The sequence below is a fragment of the Meles meles genome, chromosome Y (assembly GCF_922984935.1).
Source record: "Meles meles chromosome Y, mMelMel3.1 paternal haplotype, whole genome shotgun sequence".
NCBI classification, from domain to species: domain Eukaryota; kingdom Metazoa; phylum Chordata; class Mammalia; order Carnivora; family Mustelidae; genus Meles; species Meles meles.
In genome coordinates, this window is record NC_060088.1 from 1,484,637 (window position 1) to 1,500,456 (window position 15,820).

A 15,820-nucleotide genomic window follows, 5' to 3' on the forward strand; every position below is an offset into this window, starting at 1 on the left:
AAATGGGGGACTGACGAAGAATCATCTGTGGGTAAGGACCAGGATTTGCCCATAAAGCACTGTGGGCCACTGGATAGAATTCATTGCAAGAGTTGAAAATTCGGGGGACACTACGAGGGTTTATGATGCATGGTTTGGGTTATGGGTGGAAAGTTTTGGAGAGAATATGCATGTTAAAATGAATGGTATGGGTGATCCGTCCTTTTTGAGACAGATGGTCATATTGTAGCGGGCAGAGAGAAGAAATAGAATGGGACCCCACGTGTGGGTGGGTCAAGCCCTTCAAACACATCTTGAATTCTTTGAAACGCTCTACCATCTGTGATGGGCCTCCTTGGCTGTGTGTTTGCCATTTAGGGGCGGATCAAGGCTTACTGAATAGCTTCTTCAGTAGCTGGTCAACGGCAGACATCCACAAGCACTTGCCGTTCATCTATAACTTGAGCAGTAACACGGCGTACACCTACAGCCCTGCTTTCAAACGGTAAGTTCTCCACTTTCTATAACCGTCCATGCCTGCTGCCTTCAAGCAGCCCTGTCTCTAGAATCTTTACCAGCTTTTAGAATTTGGGCAGGAAAAAACTAGATGATCCCTCTGCTTGCCTGTTGCTTTAAATCATAGATGGTCAAGACCGTACGTCTTCATGGTAGTGGTTCCCAAAGGGCGGTCTCCGGAACCTCTGTGGTTCTTTCGAATGTCTGCAGTCAAAATGACTTTAAAAAGAAGTCTTCTAAGATGTTATTTTTTTTCTCTCTCTCTTTTTTTTTTTTTATAAATGTACAGCGGGATTTTACAGAAACTCCATGATATGACTAAACAAGGCGCTAAAAAAACCCAAAACGAAACAATGCACTGAACGGAGACACAGATGGGAGAAAACAGCTGCCTCGTCTCGAGGTGGTCAAAGTCATTCTTTCGACAACTGTATTTTAAAAATACAGTTATTTTTCATGAAAATGTGTCACAGGAACACCCACATCTCATGGGTCGATTGATTTCTAATGAATTGATTAAATCCGTTTTCAGGTCTCTCGGTTTTGTTGTCCGTTGTGGTAAACACAGACAGATAGGACACATATGAACAAAGCAAAACTCTGGGTCCTCTGTGCATTTTTAAGAATATCAAGATGCCCCAGGACCAAAATGTTTGAGATTCGCTGCTGCGAGAATGGTGTTGTTGTAAACAACAGTGAGAAATCGGAGCACAATATAGGGAAAGATAATGGGAGAGCGCACATTTTTAACGGAGAATGTGTTGCCTCTAAGGAGAAGTGGGTCCTCGGGGAGTGAAAACATCCTATTCTTTCTAATGTATAAAGCAGATTTGTACATACAGGCTGTGGATGTTTGGTGTGAATGTAGTGTTAAAATTTCATGGGAAGATGATTATGGGGAAAAAAAATGTTTAGGAAGGTTGAGAGGAGAAAATTCAGAATCTTGTAAGAGAAGCCAGTTTTCTTCTTTGCGGCTTGTGTCATCTACTATAAAAGTGATTTTTTTTTCTCTTTTTTTGGTCCCTGTTGTTTTAAGGAGATGAAGGTTTGGGCTACCTACCATATTGTCTGTCTTTATAAGGCTCTTGATTTATTCTTCTAGTGTGAGGGATTTCCCCACTGGGTGATGATTATGTTTCTTGGTAGGTAGAAATCGAAATACTCGCAATGTTGATTGCAAAAAAAAGAAATGATCTCTAAGCAAAAAAAATGCAGGTCTACATAGTAGGGTTGAGACAAGCATTGATGGGCTGCTGTCTTTGACATGCCTTGTGGTTTGGGGGCAATTTCCGTGCGTGTGGAATCACTTCCAAGTGGAAAGTAGAATGTGTTGTGTTTCTTCCTTAGATTTGGTTCAAGCGTGAAGGTGGTTCACTTTTTGGGGCCCACAAAGCCATGGAACTACAAGTACAACCCCCAGACGGGGTCGGTGTTGGAGGAGGGCTCCGGGTTGGCCAACGAGCACCAGACGTCCTTCCTTAACCTCTGGTGGAAAATCTACCAGGACGGCATCCTGCCTCTTTACGGAAGCTTCCGGGATGAGGAAGAACGCGCATCTCCAGGACACTCCGTAAGCGGGTGACACCCTCTAACAGCAGGGGTGGAGAATGGGCATACACTGTGCATGATCGAATCGATACCCGGTGTACGTTCTTGAAGTGCTCCCTCCTGTTCCTGCGTGCTGTCTTTCAAAAAGGATGGCAGATACCCTGGTTTGTTGTTTCTCTGGCTCCAAATCATGAATGTTTAATGTGCCAAAATGTGGCTGTGACTGAGAGGGTTGGTGCATGAATAGATTATTTCACTTAGCCGCCTTCATCAGGGAAAGAGCCCCTTGTAGCTAAGTGCCTGCGGATGATTGATTGCTATGTTGTTCGAGGAGACCCTTGCCAATTTGCATCATCAATTCAAGTAGCTCTTGGAGGGCCTTGCTGAAGAGGCTTTTGGAAACTCTTGACTGATACCAATTTGATTTTTAAAAAAAAACGAAATGGTGACCCTTCCTGCTCTAAATAGTCGTGTTTGTGCAGCTAGTTTACTGTGGATACACCTGTCCTGCAAAAGACCTCTTGAAATTTGTTTCCAGGGAACTTTATTACCCGATCATGGCTATGATCAGGATGTGGATTAGTCCCACACCGTTGACCACCAGCCCTCGCGTTGATGGGAAAAGGAAGGGAATCCATACTTTGGTCTTGGCCGTGGTTTTCGTTGCGTGGAACTAGGTGCTGCTTCTCTTTGGGAGGACTCTGTTTCTTCCGTCATTTCACGCAAGGGAATAGGAGTTTATCTGTGTTTGTGTTGCCTCTTGTTTTCTGCTGGGTCGTTGGCTAGGCCTCGCGTTGTGTGGAAAGGAAATGAAGACATCGAGTCAGGCAGTTCTGGGAAATATGGCCAGTCGAGAGCAGTTCTAGGAGCCGTGTGCCGTGTGGTTGTTCTGGCCACAACAGGGGCAGCTTCCTGAAGGAGCACCTGTCACCTGCTTTATTGTAGCCTACGTTGTGACCTGTGACATGGCCAGGAGCCCCATGGGCTTGGGGGCTCTCTGTGTCCTCCCAGGGGTGTGAGAGCGCTTGCTTTTGCTTCCAGAGAATGAGGCTCTGTGCATGGCCAGCTCAGAACATGGATAGGTTGTTTATATGTTCTCGGGGCCCAGCTTCCTAAGTCTGGGTGCATTCCTTGGGCGAGCTTGTGTTTACTGAGGGCAGATGATAGGGTAGGAGAGTGCTGGCCACAAAGAGGCTGGGACAGGTCTTAGGGTCCCCAGGGCAGCCAGAGAGTTACAAAGAGGTAAGGAGGACTTACTAAGTGCATCCCTCTCTGTGCAGGCTGGCATCAGGGAGCTGTGCACAAAACCAGCGGCAGGGCCCAGCCAGCCTTGGCCTGCCGAGGGTCCTTCAGAGCAGACTGTGGTCACGGATGACGCCCCTCCCTCACCCAAGGGATGCCATTCAGAAGACGTAAGTAAACCCAACCTCCTCACGGGTATGCCTGGAGAATCAGAGAATCAGATGCTGGCTCTCCAAGGAGACAGAGTGGAGAGTCTGCTCCTGGGGCTCCCAGGACATGGCCCCATCTGCAGTGTCCTCTAGCTTCAAGGGGTCCTGCGTTCATGTAGATCATTGCACCGTGCCCCGGGGGGTACACTGAATAATGCTCCCCCACCGACATGCGCGCGTCCTAATTCTGGGAACTTAAACATGCTACCTTATCAGGAAAGGGGGTCTTGGCTGGTGTGGTCAGGTTGAGGACCTCCAGAGAATGATTCTGGGCTTTCCAGGTGGACCCTGTGTCATCACGAGGGTCCTCATATGGGGGCGGCAGAGGGAGATTCGCTGATTAAACATGTCACAGAAGAAACAGAGGCCAGACAGAAATGAGAAGACACCAGTTCTGCTGGCGTTAGGGGAACACAGCCACAGGCCGGGGCTGCGGGGGCCTCGAGAAGTGGGAAAAAGCCAGGAGATGGACAGTCTGCTGGAGCCTGCAGAAGGATCTCACGGTGGCCCATACATTGACGTGAGCCCTGTGACACCCATGTGAGACTTCCGAGCTCCGGAACCGCAAGGTGGTCAGTCTGCATTGTTTGAAGCCGCCCAGATAGGCAACAAATGTGGGCGTTTGTTACATTCGTTACAGCAGCCACAGGAAGCTAAGACGCACCCTGACAACAGGTGTGGGTCTCACCCTGATATTGCGGGGTCCCCGAGTTGTCAGGTTCGAAAGGCGTTGCTTGTATCTCCCTTGAACCCCGCGGCCAGGCCACAGGGTTCTACATCCGGAGAGTGTTTGCCAAACCACCAATGCAAATATGACTTGGAGATTAATGTGGACCCGTGTGCTCATTTCTGCTGAGGCTGGGTGTGCTGAATTCCCGTCCTCGGATGGATCTGGGCTATGGTGTCAAGGGACGTCATATATTTTTCCATGCGCTTCACGTAGGTCTGGGAAAACTGTGTCTCATTGGTTTGGAATAGTCGCTCTTTAAATTGTAGCAAACGTGTCCGTAGATGGCACTCTGTTCTTTATTATACAACGGAACAAATCGCATTGTCAAGTTGTTGATAGCCTTGGAGGTTGGAGGTCACATCAACCCAGACAAAGTGAGACCCTCAGCTGTGTTAGGAGAAAAGGAGAGTTTCCTGGTTTCTCATTCCTCCTGATGGTACAGGAAACCCCCTCCCGGTCCATATGTGGTCCCGGGAAGCGTCCCGTGTGAGTTCAAGACAGGGCGTGGGCTTCTTGTAGGAATGTGAAGAATCGGTCTGTTAAGCTCTTACAGTGTGTGTACAACTCCCTGTTCTGTCACCAGGAGCCCCGCCTGGGGGGATCAGGAAGAAATGGGGTCAGGAAGAAAATTCAGCATTCCCACAAATGTTTAGCGGACACGTGGACTCAATTAAGTAATGCTCAGAAAACCCTTTTGCACCTTGATGGTTGATTTTATCCATCAGCTTGACTGGGCTAAGGGCTGCCAGATAGCTCGTAGAAGGTCATTTCTAGGGGTTTCCGTGAGGGTGTTTCTGGAAGACATGAGCAATTGAATGGGTACTTGGAATGAAGAAGACCCTCCCCCAACCTCTCAAGGTGGGTGGGTCTCATCCCAGCCCATGGAGGGCTTGAATCAAACAAAAAGCAGAGGAAGGGCAGACTTGCTGTGTGGCAGCTGGGATTTGCATGATCTCCTGCCCTCAAGCATTAGTGCTCCTGGTTTTCAGGTCTTTAGACCCAACGGACTATCACCACTGGCTTTCCTCAGCTTCCATCTTACAGAAGGCAGATAGGGACCCTGCCAGCCTCCCATCACTGTACGAGCCAGTCTCTCAGAATACCTCCCTGTAAATCTGTAAGTCTTATCGGTCCTGTTTCTCCAGAGACCACGGACTCATTCATCAACGCTGTTTCTAATTCCCAGTGATCCCATTTTAATCGCGTTCTATCATTTGGCAGTGTGTATTAGCTGTTTTCTAGCTATGTCTAGAAGCTTTGTCTGAATAAGAATCACTTGACAGAATGATGTCAACGTGATTGATAAAACCTGTTCTTGATCCCATGGACACCACCCCATTCCCAAGGACCGCCAGCAACCCTGTTTCAAAAGCAAGTGTGGGCTCTGGATCCTTTGGTCGCTGGTGGGACCCCATGGGTTGTCACCAGTCCTGAAAAATCAAGGAAGCCCAGTGTAGACAGAGATTTTGCAGAAACTCTAGGAGACTTGAATTCCGTGGGCCACGCTGTACCCATCTCAGAAGAACCAGAAACATATTCACAGTCCAAAGAGAGCTTCGGTTCCACGAATACCGTCTTCTCCACATTGGGTTCATTAATGTTGATTTCCTTGATTGCTGTGGCTTTTTTTGGTATCTGCTTCATACCTTAGTTTGGCTTCATAATTGTTGGTGAACCTTTGATGTACACAACAGATGTCCTTGTGTCTGAGTGTTTACAAGCGGCATTTCAACCCAAGTCGGCCGAGCCAGGTCAAGGCGAGATCTTCCTGCAAAAGGGACCGGGCTTCTGGGCAAAGCCAACAGAAAGAACCTGCATCTCAGGATGGGGTTCCCTCAACGCCTGCTGAGCTGGACCGTGGCAATCCAAGTACACAAGTCCACTACAGCAGCCCAGACATTGGGTCAGCTGGCTCCATCCGTGGCAGAAGATTGCGGTGCCACTTGGACAAGTTTGCTGTGGTCCCGAACCCAACCCCATCCTTAAGGGGTAATGTTGGGGAAAGGAGGACGGTGGGAAAATATCATAAGAACTGGAGAAAAGTGGGTTCAGAACAATCCTCATATGAGAGAAGGAATGTCATTGAAAATGAAAACCCTTCTGTGTCCCTACAGAAAGTGAGGTCTGTAGATGGGATCTCGGGCTGCCGTCGTGCTCTGCTCAGTGCAGTCTGAGCCCAAGGCCAGGGGTGGGTACAGGGGAGATGACGCCCTGGGTGGGTTGAGTGTGCTCAGCTCAGGATAATCCACTAGTCCTCACAAGTAACCGTGGAACTCCAGTCTCTCGTCTTGGCAGCCCTAGTGGACTGGCCCTGCTCCAGCTCATCTACACACTCCCACACCCCAGGCCTCGCAAACATTTCCAGACAGCAGGCCCCTGCAGTGAAGGACCTGTGTCTGCAATTGCAAAGGAAGCAGCCAGAGGAAGGAGTACAGGATGACCCACCTGGATGCCTAACTTTGATTTCGACTAACGTGCTCAGAGGAAGAAGGGATCCCGCAAACATGAAGAGGCAGAAAGGGAACGTATTCTTGTCTGTTGAAATGTGTAATTATGACCAGAGGGTGCTGTCTCTGATGATCCAAGGGAAAAAGGCGGTGGCGGGGGGGTGGGGGGGGGGACTCAGGTGTCTGAGACTCTGCCAGATTCACTTTTCCATGTCCTGGACACTCAGAGGGGAAGGGGCTCTGGACAGAGTACTCTGAGCACCCCTTGCGTATGTCCTATTTCCCAGGGAGGAGGACAGGGATCCAGAAAAGAGCTCAGGAATGGGCAGGTGCTGGAGAAAGGGCTGGAGATGGAAATGAAGCCACTTGGATACGTAAATATGGACTCAACCCTGAACAGCTGTGGGGGTTATGCTGGCAGTCCACAGCACTTTGCACACTTTGCTGGAATAAAAAGAATGTACACAAGGAAGAGTGTTTCGGGGTATCTGGTTCATCCTTCGATCTCCTATTCCCGTCCCATCTGTCTCTGCCTTTCCATCCTACCACCCTTAAATAATGTGTTGTAGTGATGGACTCTTGAAGACATCTCAGGGCTTGACTATGATACGCATGTGTCTCTTACCCAGTTGGTGGGAATGCAAGTTGGTGCAGCCACTTTGGAGAACAGTGTGGAGACTCCTCAAGAAATTAAAAATAGAGATTCCCTATGACCCTGCAATCGCACTACTGGGTATTTACCCCAAAGATACAGATGTTGTGAAAAGAAGAGCCATCTGTACCCCAATGTTCATAACAGCAATGGCCACGGTCGCCAAACTGTGGAAAGAACCAAGATGCCCTTCAACGGATGAATGGATAAGGAAGATGTGGTCCATATACACGATGGAGTATTATGCCTCCATCAGAAAGGATGAATACCCAACTTTTGTAGCAACATGGACGGGACTGGAAGAGATTATGCTGAGTGAAATAAGTCAAGCAGAGAGAGTCAAGTATCATATGGTCTCACTTATTTGTGGAGCATAACAAAGAACACCCAGGACATGGGGAGATGGAGAGGAGAGGGAGTTGAGGGAAACTGGAAGGGGAGATGAACCATTAGAGACTGTGGACTCTGAAAAACAACCTGAGGGTTTTGAAGGGGTGGGGGGTGAGAGGTTGGGTGAGCTGGGTGGTGGGTAATAGAGAGGACACGTATTGCATGGAGCACTGGGTGTGGTGCAAAAACAATGAATTCTGTTAGGCTGAAAAGAAATAAAAAAATAAATAAGTAAAATCAATAAAGTCCTCAGGCTTTTAAAAGGAAGGGATGCGGCCCTAAATTCGACTCCAGAAACCAATATTACACTATATGTTAACTAACTAGAATTTAAATTAAAACTTGAAACAAACAAAAAAAAAACAACCAAACAAAAAAGAAACAAACAAAAAAAAGGAAGGGATGCTTTCACAGTATCTGGGGGATAGTACCCCAGGCAGAGTGCCTTATATGGAATTAATTATGAAGCGTAACTGCCATCTACCGGCCATGTATTGACTTATTGATTCTGGATCTTGAATTTGGGGACCTGGAACCCAGTCTAAAAAAAAAAAAAAGAGAGAGAGAGATTATTTTCATAAGTTCCTATCAATAGACAGAGCTAGGTCCTGAATGTGGGATCCGTATTGAAGATAGCAGCCTTCGAATGATGGCAAGAGTATTGACAGTTTGGTCTCAGTTTTCCAAAGTAAAGCTGAATGTCTAATCTTCTTCCCATATATAAATTAATGTTTTAGAGAAAAAAATATTTGCCCTTTACTGTCTTCACAGTCAAGTGTTGTGTGTTCCAGTATTGTGAGTGAGGGAATGAAGTTAATGAAACAATGAAGAATGCCCTTTAGTTTTTTGAAGTTATTGGTTGTTTTTACTGTGGTTTCTTAGAACATCTTTGTTTTTTCATAAAACTTTTTTTTGAGGGATAACATACATGTAGAAAAAGGGGGGTGCACGTGGTATGTGATAAGTATACATCTTAATGCATTTTCAGAGTGAAAAAAAATTCCTAAATCGCCACAATCCAGATCCAGAAACTCACCCCCAAAAGACCTCTCGTACCCTCCCAATCACTAGGAAAGGCTATCCTGACCTTGACCCACACTACTTACTTGTGAGGGCTTTTGAGCTCCTTATGAACGGGATCCAACTGTATGTACTTTTTGGTCTGGTGTCTTTCACTTGACATCTTTAGGAGATCCATTCGTCTTATTGGGGGATTTGATAGTTCATTGATTCCGTGGGCTGCATATTATCAAATTGTAGCAAGATATAATGTATTGTTTAATTCTAGTGTTGGTGGACGCATTGCCATTTTGGGTAACACGGATAACCCCACTAGGAACCACCTTATACATGCATTTAGTTGCGCTTGCTAAGCATTTTTGGAGAGGTTATCCTTAATGGCGGGGTTGTTAGATCAGAAGGCACGCATGTATATCCTTTTGCATTAATAGATTCAGCCAACGATTTTGCAAGTGGTTGCACCCTTAGTAGGGTGGGGGAGTCCTGATGGCTTGAGGTCTTCAGCTTTCTTCCAAAGTGCCAGTGAGCACGTGGGGCATCTCCTCATGCTTTTACTTGGCAAGTATAAGATGGCGTTGAGTTGACTTAAGCCAATTCTTAGGTAGATGCTTATCAAGCTTTGAGTCTTTGGGAAATGCTTGTTCAAATATTTTGAACATTGTTTTTCTTTGGCATTTCCTTTTTTATTGGTAAGTTGGAGTTTTCACAATTTATATATATTTCAGATACAAGTTCTTTTTCAGTAGTACGGTATAAATACGTTCTCCTACTCTGTTCCCTTTGGAATCCTCACACGGCATCCTTCAATGAATAGAAGTTCTTAGTTTAGCCGGGATTTAATATATCCTTCATGAGGACTATGGATTGTTTACTCTTTAGGAAGTCTGTCCGTAAACGAAGGTCATGGAGATAATCACCTTGGTTGTCTTACAGAATTTTTATTGTTCCTATCTTTTATAGGTAAGGGCATAATCCAGTTGAATGGATGTTAGGTAGTGAATGAGTTCGGGGTCAACATTCACAACTGTTACATGAGGGTCTGTCATTAACTCGGCATGGGGTCGCAATGCCATCCCCCATTTGGGGGATGGCAATACCATCATTCCCCCCCACCTGCTTTGTTTCCTTTCCTATATGTGGATGGATCCATTTCCAGATTCTCGATTCTTTTATTTTTCCCTTTCTTGCAATTACAGTAACATACTGCCACAATTACCGAGGCTTTAAAGTAAGTCTCAATATGGGTCATACAAGCCCTTCAACATTTTTCTTCTTTCCTTACCTCGTCTTAATTTCCTTTAAGTTCCCATATGAATATTAGGATCAGCTTTGCGGTGTCTTGGAAAACAAACCATCTTCTGGAATTTCGACTGGGATTGTGTTGAATCTATAGCTGGGTTTTAGAAAGACTAATACCACCAAAGTTTCAGTCTTACACTCAATGGATTTAGAGTATTTCTACTTTTCGATGATTATTAATTTCTCCCAATATGTTATTTTTTAAAGGACAGATCTTGCATACATTTTGCTAGACTTATTCCTGGTTTTTGGTGGTTTGTGAGGCTATGACAAATAGTGTCATTGTGAATGCTAAGTTTTTGTCCGGATTCTTCTGGTTATGCTGTACACACCTTTATATCATCTGCAAGTGAGATGCCGCCCAGTCATTTCTTGAAATGTCCATCCTGCTTGTAGTGTGTGGTATCACCAATTCATTCCTAGGTGTTTTCTCAAGAGAAATGAATGTTTATGATCATGCAAAAATAGCAGATTGATTTGCTTTTGGTTTTGTTTTTAAAGATTTTATTTATTTGACAGAGAGAGCACAAGCAGGGTGAGTGGTAGGCAGAGAGAGAAGCAGACTCCCACACTGAGCTGGGAGCCTGACTCTGGTCTCGATCGCAGGACCCTGGGATCACGACCTGAGCCGAAGGCGGATGCTCAACTGATTGAGCCCCCCAGGAGCCCTGCAGATTGATCTGTAATAGCTCAAAACAGGACACAGCTCAAGTGTCCATCCACAGGTCAAAGTATGAACAAAGTGTGGTCCATCCTCACACTGGAAAACTGCTCAGTAACCAAAGGGAATGCACTTTTGATCCAGGCAGCAAAGTTGCAAAGGATAAGTATACCGAGTTGAAGAAGCCAGACAAAAGATAAAACATACCATGTGGTTCTGCATGTTTCCCGTCTACCTTTCTGTGTTCTTATGTTTAAGATGTAACTCTTTAAGATGTTCAGAATGAGGTTTTGTCTTCTTTTTATCTGAATACCTTTTTGCCTTTTACCTGGGGTAGTTTGTTGACATTTAATGTAATTACTAGTCCATTTATGTTTAAGTCTGTCCCTTGGTTTGCTTTTCATGATCACCGATTTGAAAGATCTTTTTCTCGCTTTTTAATCTTTGGATTGATTAATGTGTTTTTACTTATTTCATTTATTTACATATCAGTTTGCATTATTTTGATTATTTTTTAAGTGGTTACCTGGAGATTCCAGTTTTCATTCCTAACTTTGACATAACGTAATATATTAAAGACTTTACCGCTTCGGGGAGTAGAAGAACCCCAGAAAGCTTTCAAACTGTCCATTTCCCTCCACATTTTGTTCTCTTGTTGTCTATTTTCATTCTACACCTACTTTATACAGTCCAAGTCCCCTTAAGCTATATCATTTTATTTTCATTCCATCTTCCATTCTATCAGTAATCATTGTCTTCTCCCCAAAGAACTTCCTTTATCATTTATTTTAATTCAAGCTTCATGCTGAACATTTCCCTCCTCCATCTGTATATCTGACAATTCCTTTATTTAACCTTCATGTGGGGGGCCATATTTTTCTGAACGTAGAATCCTCACTTGGTAGTTTCTTTGTATAAGGGCACTCGGGTGATGTTGTTTCTTAATCTTCTGACTGCCATTATTTCTCTGAAAATTCATCTTCCAGGCTCATGCGTATGTGTTTGAGGGTCATTTGTCTCTTTGCTCTGGCTGCTCTAAAGATTTCTGTCTTGGGCTTTGGTCATCTGTTTTATAATTATGGCTCTGGGTTTTTTATTCTTTATATTCCTTCTGCTTGGAATTTGTAGCCTGGCCCTGTCTTCCTTCTGCCCATTCTCTCTCTCTCTCTGTCTCCCTCTTTTTCTCCTTCCCTCTACCCACTCTCCTACCCTCTGGAATCCTAATTACATCTTCAGTACGACTGGTTACCTTGTTTGCTCTCACTATGACTCCCCTCTCTGTATTCTTCTCCCACCTGTCTTTCCATGCTTCTTTCTACTGGCCTCCTTCCCATTTAACTCATCTTCTCTTTCATTGTGTTTAATCGCTGTTAAACACACATCCTGAACACTTAATTTCACTTATTGTATTTTTGACCCCAATAAACATCAAATACTTCATAGGGCAGTTTCCGTACTTCACTGAAATTCTCCAACTTGTCCCTTTATTTAAAGTGTTTCTTGCACTTGGTTATAGTCCATGTCTGATCAGTCTTATTATCTGGATTTCATGTAGATCTATTCTTGTGGTTTGGCTTTGTTTTTCCTCTTGGTCTTCATTCATTTGGTCTTGTCTGGCTCTGTGCTAGTTGATTTTTGATACCACACAACACACTGCATATGGAAAAATTACAGAGATCACTGGGAGCTCTGAATCATATTACCATCATCATCCAGAATGCATTGCTTTTTTTTCCTCTTTCTTTTTTTTTTTTTTTCCTCCCTGGCAGAAAGTTTTCATAGAGGTGGTTTGCCCACACCCGGTCAGAGTTTGAGCTGGTGTGAAGTTGGGCTTTTGTGTTTGTAAGAGCTGCTCTATTTCCAGTCTCCCTTTTAAGTGCATTCCCTCATGAAAGCCTGTGGTGTTCAGAAGGTCCCTCCTGAATCCCTCATCATTTATGGGTTCCTCAGCCTCATTGTGTGGCTGAACTCTCTGCTCATAATCTTCCTGCAGCTTCTTGGTTACCTCAAGGGGGGCTAGGCTGCCAGGTGCATTTACTGTTTTCCTATCACAGGGGCAACCCACCCTGCCCACGTGATTTCTACAGTGTGTTTGCAGGGACAGCAGGGAAATGTCTCAATATTTTCTAGCCTCTGTGGCAGACAATCTTGCAGAAGCCTTTGGACTATTTATGGCCTCCAGCCATGGGCACAAACTTGCTTCCTGACCATGAATTGCTTAGGCTTGCTGTATAACAAACAACCCTAAATAGGTAAAAATCTATGTCTGTGTCCCAGTCAGCTGTGGTGCCAAAAGCATGCTGGGCTCCACACAGTCACCAAGGGGTCCAGGATCCTCCTGGAGTTCTGGTCCAGCTTCTCTTAGGGCGTTCCTTGTCCACTGTGGCTCCCGAGAGAAAGTTAGGCCTTCCTGCTGAAGCCAGTCATCGCACACCATGCATTGTATTGTCTCCCGTGCTCCTGGAATGATCTTAGCTGTGGACCATCCTTAAAGGCATTGAGAAAACTTGAGAACAAAACATTGAGAAAAGCCTTGATTTGCTTTCTGGAATGGTTTGTTTTCTCATGGAACCCCAGTTGGAAGAGGTTGGATGGATCTTGTTCTTCACCTGACCTGTGAGTAAAGAGGGTTAAGAAAAGTCTCCTGCGTCGGTGGATGTGACTCACATCCACATCCCAGTGGTGTGGGTGAGAAGTCATCGTGTGACTCCACTTGGTACAAGGAAGATGGGGACAGAAGACCAGATGCAGGAATGGGTGAACCTGGCACCATCTGCCCTGCACCTGTTCCTGTCACCCTGCCTTGTATCGTGGAGGCAAACAAAATAGATTGGGTGTTTTCAGATATTTGCAAGAGATTTGTCCTAATTTCCTTTTCTTTCTTTCTTTATGACAGACGATAGGTTGGCCTGAACCTGAGACATCCGCTGGAGTGAGGTGTGACCCATTGTCGCCACCCTCCCCCCAATGTGCAGACTCCTCAGGGACCCAGACCTCCTCGGTACACCTCATTTGCAATCTTTATGCACATCTGTGTCTCCTGTTGTCTTCTTGGTGTGTCTTTGTCCATCGAATACCAAAGAAGATGGCCCGTGTTTTTTCTTCTTCATCCCTTGATCTTTCTGAATCTGATCGTTCCCAACCTTGAACACAGGCTGTGATTCATCAGTCTATATAGGACCTGGGTATCCATTCCAATTTCTGTTGGTCATTTGGTTAGTCCATTGTCCTTTAGGAAGAGTTAGAAATGACAAAGGTGTAACATCGCCAGGACATATATTCTCCCTTTAAAAAAATTTTTTTTTTGGCAGGATTTTTGGACCCATGTTTAATAGTAGTGTTGAAGGATTATGAGTCCTACCTCTGTTTTTGCTTAATTTTCCCTCAGGAATCTGGGCTTTTCTTACTGTGCCTCATGAGAAGATTGAGCTCAGACTCCGCTGTGCTTATTGAGACACAAGCTTCGTAAAATGCTTCCATGGACTTTTGGTATAAACTATATGGTTTATAACCCTTGAGCAACACAGGGTCGCACTGCACGGGTCCACTTATACACACATTTTTTTTTTTTTTTGATAAATACAGTACCATCCTATAAATGTGTTTTCACATCTTATGACTGACTCAATCACATTTTCTTTTCTCCGGCTTATGTTATTGTAAGAATACAGGCTATAATATATAGATTATGCAAATATTTAGAATATGCAGAATATCTGTTGATTGACTCTTTAATGTTATTGGTAAGGCTTTTGGTCAACATAGGCTGTTTATGGTTAAGTTTTGGGAGAGTCAGCAATTATACGTGGATTTTCGACCGTGTGTGGGTCAGTACACGTAACCCCATGTTATTCAGGGGTGAATTGCCATTGAGTCCTTGTCTGAAAAATTACCTTTGGTGCATCCCATAAAAACTTCCAGCCTCTCATCTTGTGTGAGAAATGGTGGGTGTGAGGGGAGAAGGTGGGAAGGGGGAAGCTCCCCTTTCTAGTCTTTGTGGAAAGGGCCGTTCGACACGACACGTTCCTTTGATCTCATTCTCCCTGACGGAGTTCTCAGTTCTTGTGGTTAAAACTGTAGTCGTGTGAAGCCGTCTGCGGACTAACGATGGAATGGTTATGTTTCTAGCAGCCCGCGGATAAAGCAGAAGGTGGCCCACCTGTGGAAATCTTGGAACCAAGCCTGGAGCCCCCTGTGGATGTCCCCGGGGACCCCATTCCTCAGGATGCTTTGGAGGTGGTACCCTAATTGTCTTGCCAGGCCCTCCTGCTGGTTGCTGTCCACCATCACTGGGGCCGGCAGTCCTCACGCACCAGCTGCTACCTCAATGCCCAGCCTGACGTTGTTGAAATAAGGCTGCCTGCTTCTCTCGTTGCCTCTGATTCATCTTCCTCCTTTCCAGCATTTGCCTGGGGTGCTTGGTCACTTTCTTTCCTGTCCTGAATCATCACGGCCTTTGTCTCCTGAAACACTGTTCTGCAACAGTTAATTGACGGTCTGGGGCTTTGTTGTCCTTCCGTATAGTGGGCGAGCATTGGAATGACTGCCTCGTGAGCTGCTCTCTCAAATGAAGAGGATAATGATGGAAAATCTGGGGGCGAACGTTTGGAACCAAATGGCACAGGCCGTGCTTTCTCACCTCTTCCAGATGTCCTCGTCTTAAGTTTTCTTCTTTCCATGGATACGCTGAATGAAAACTATCAAAAAAAAAAAAATCTTTTTCTAATAGCGATTGAATGACATAATAGTTTCCATAATAGTTAATATGGCTCTGGAGCCAGGCATTGGGTTCTGAGGAAAGCTAGTATTGAACAGGGGTCTGTTTGAGTGGCTGTTAGCTGGCTACTATAGCCTGAGGGGCTTATGCTCATGGTCCATTTATGTCTCACAGTCCTGGGAGCCTAAAGTCCAAGGTCAGGCTGAGACCTGCTTCGTGGTTCATAGACCTCTGTCTCGTTGCTGTGTCCTCACACAGACCAAGGGTCGAGGGAGCTCTCTGGGGTCCCTTTTATAAGGACACGAATCCCATTCATGGGGTCTCCACCCTCACGACCAGACCATCTCCCAAAGGCCCCCCTCCTCATACCATCCTGGGGCTGGTGTGAATTTTGGGGTGACCCAGATATT

The 15,820-nt window shown here is 45.3% G+C and overlaps 1 protein-coding gene across 7 annotated transcripts in view; it reads left to right on the plus strand.

Annotated features, from left to right (window-relative positions):
* Positions 1-15,820, plus strand: part of LOC123935762 (glycogenin-2-like) — a 34,441-nt gene that overhangs the window by 17,553 nt on the left and 1,068 nt on the right. For 4 of the 7 annotated variants that reach the window (XM_045996560.1, XM_045996562.1, XM_045996559.1 and 1 more), the window contains 5 exons: positions 358-484; positions 1,843-2,065; positions 3,324-3,455; positions 13,590-13,694; positions 14,822-14,929. In XM_045996560.1, coding sequence (XP_045852516.1) covers positions 358-484; positions 1,843-2,065; positions 3,324-3,455; positions 13,590-13,694; positions 14,822-14,929 — 695 coding nt within the window. The remainder of the gene's footprint in view (positions 1-357; positions 485-1,842; positions 2,066-3,323; positions 3,456-13,589; positions 13,695-14,821; positions 14,930-15,820) is intronic. The other 3 variants (XM_045996561.1, XM_045996564.1, XM_045996565.1) reach the window with 3 other exon arrangements.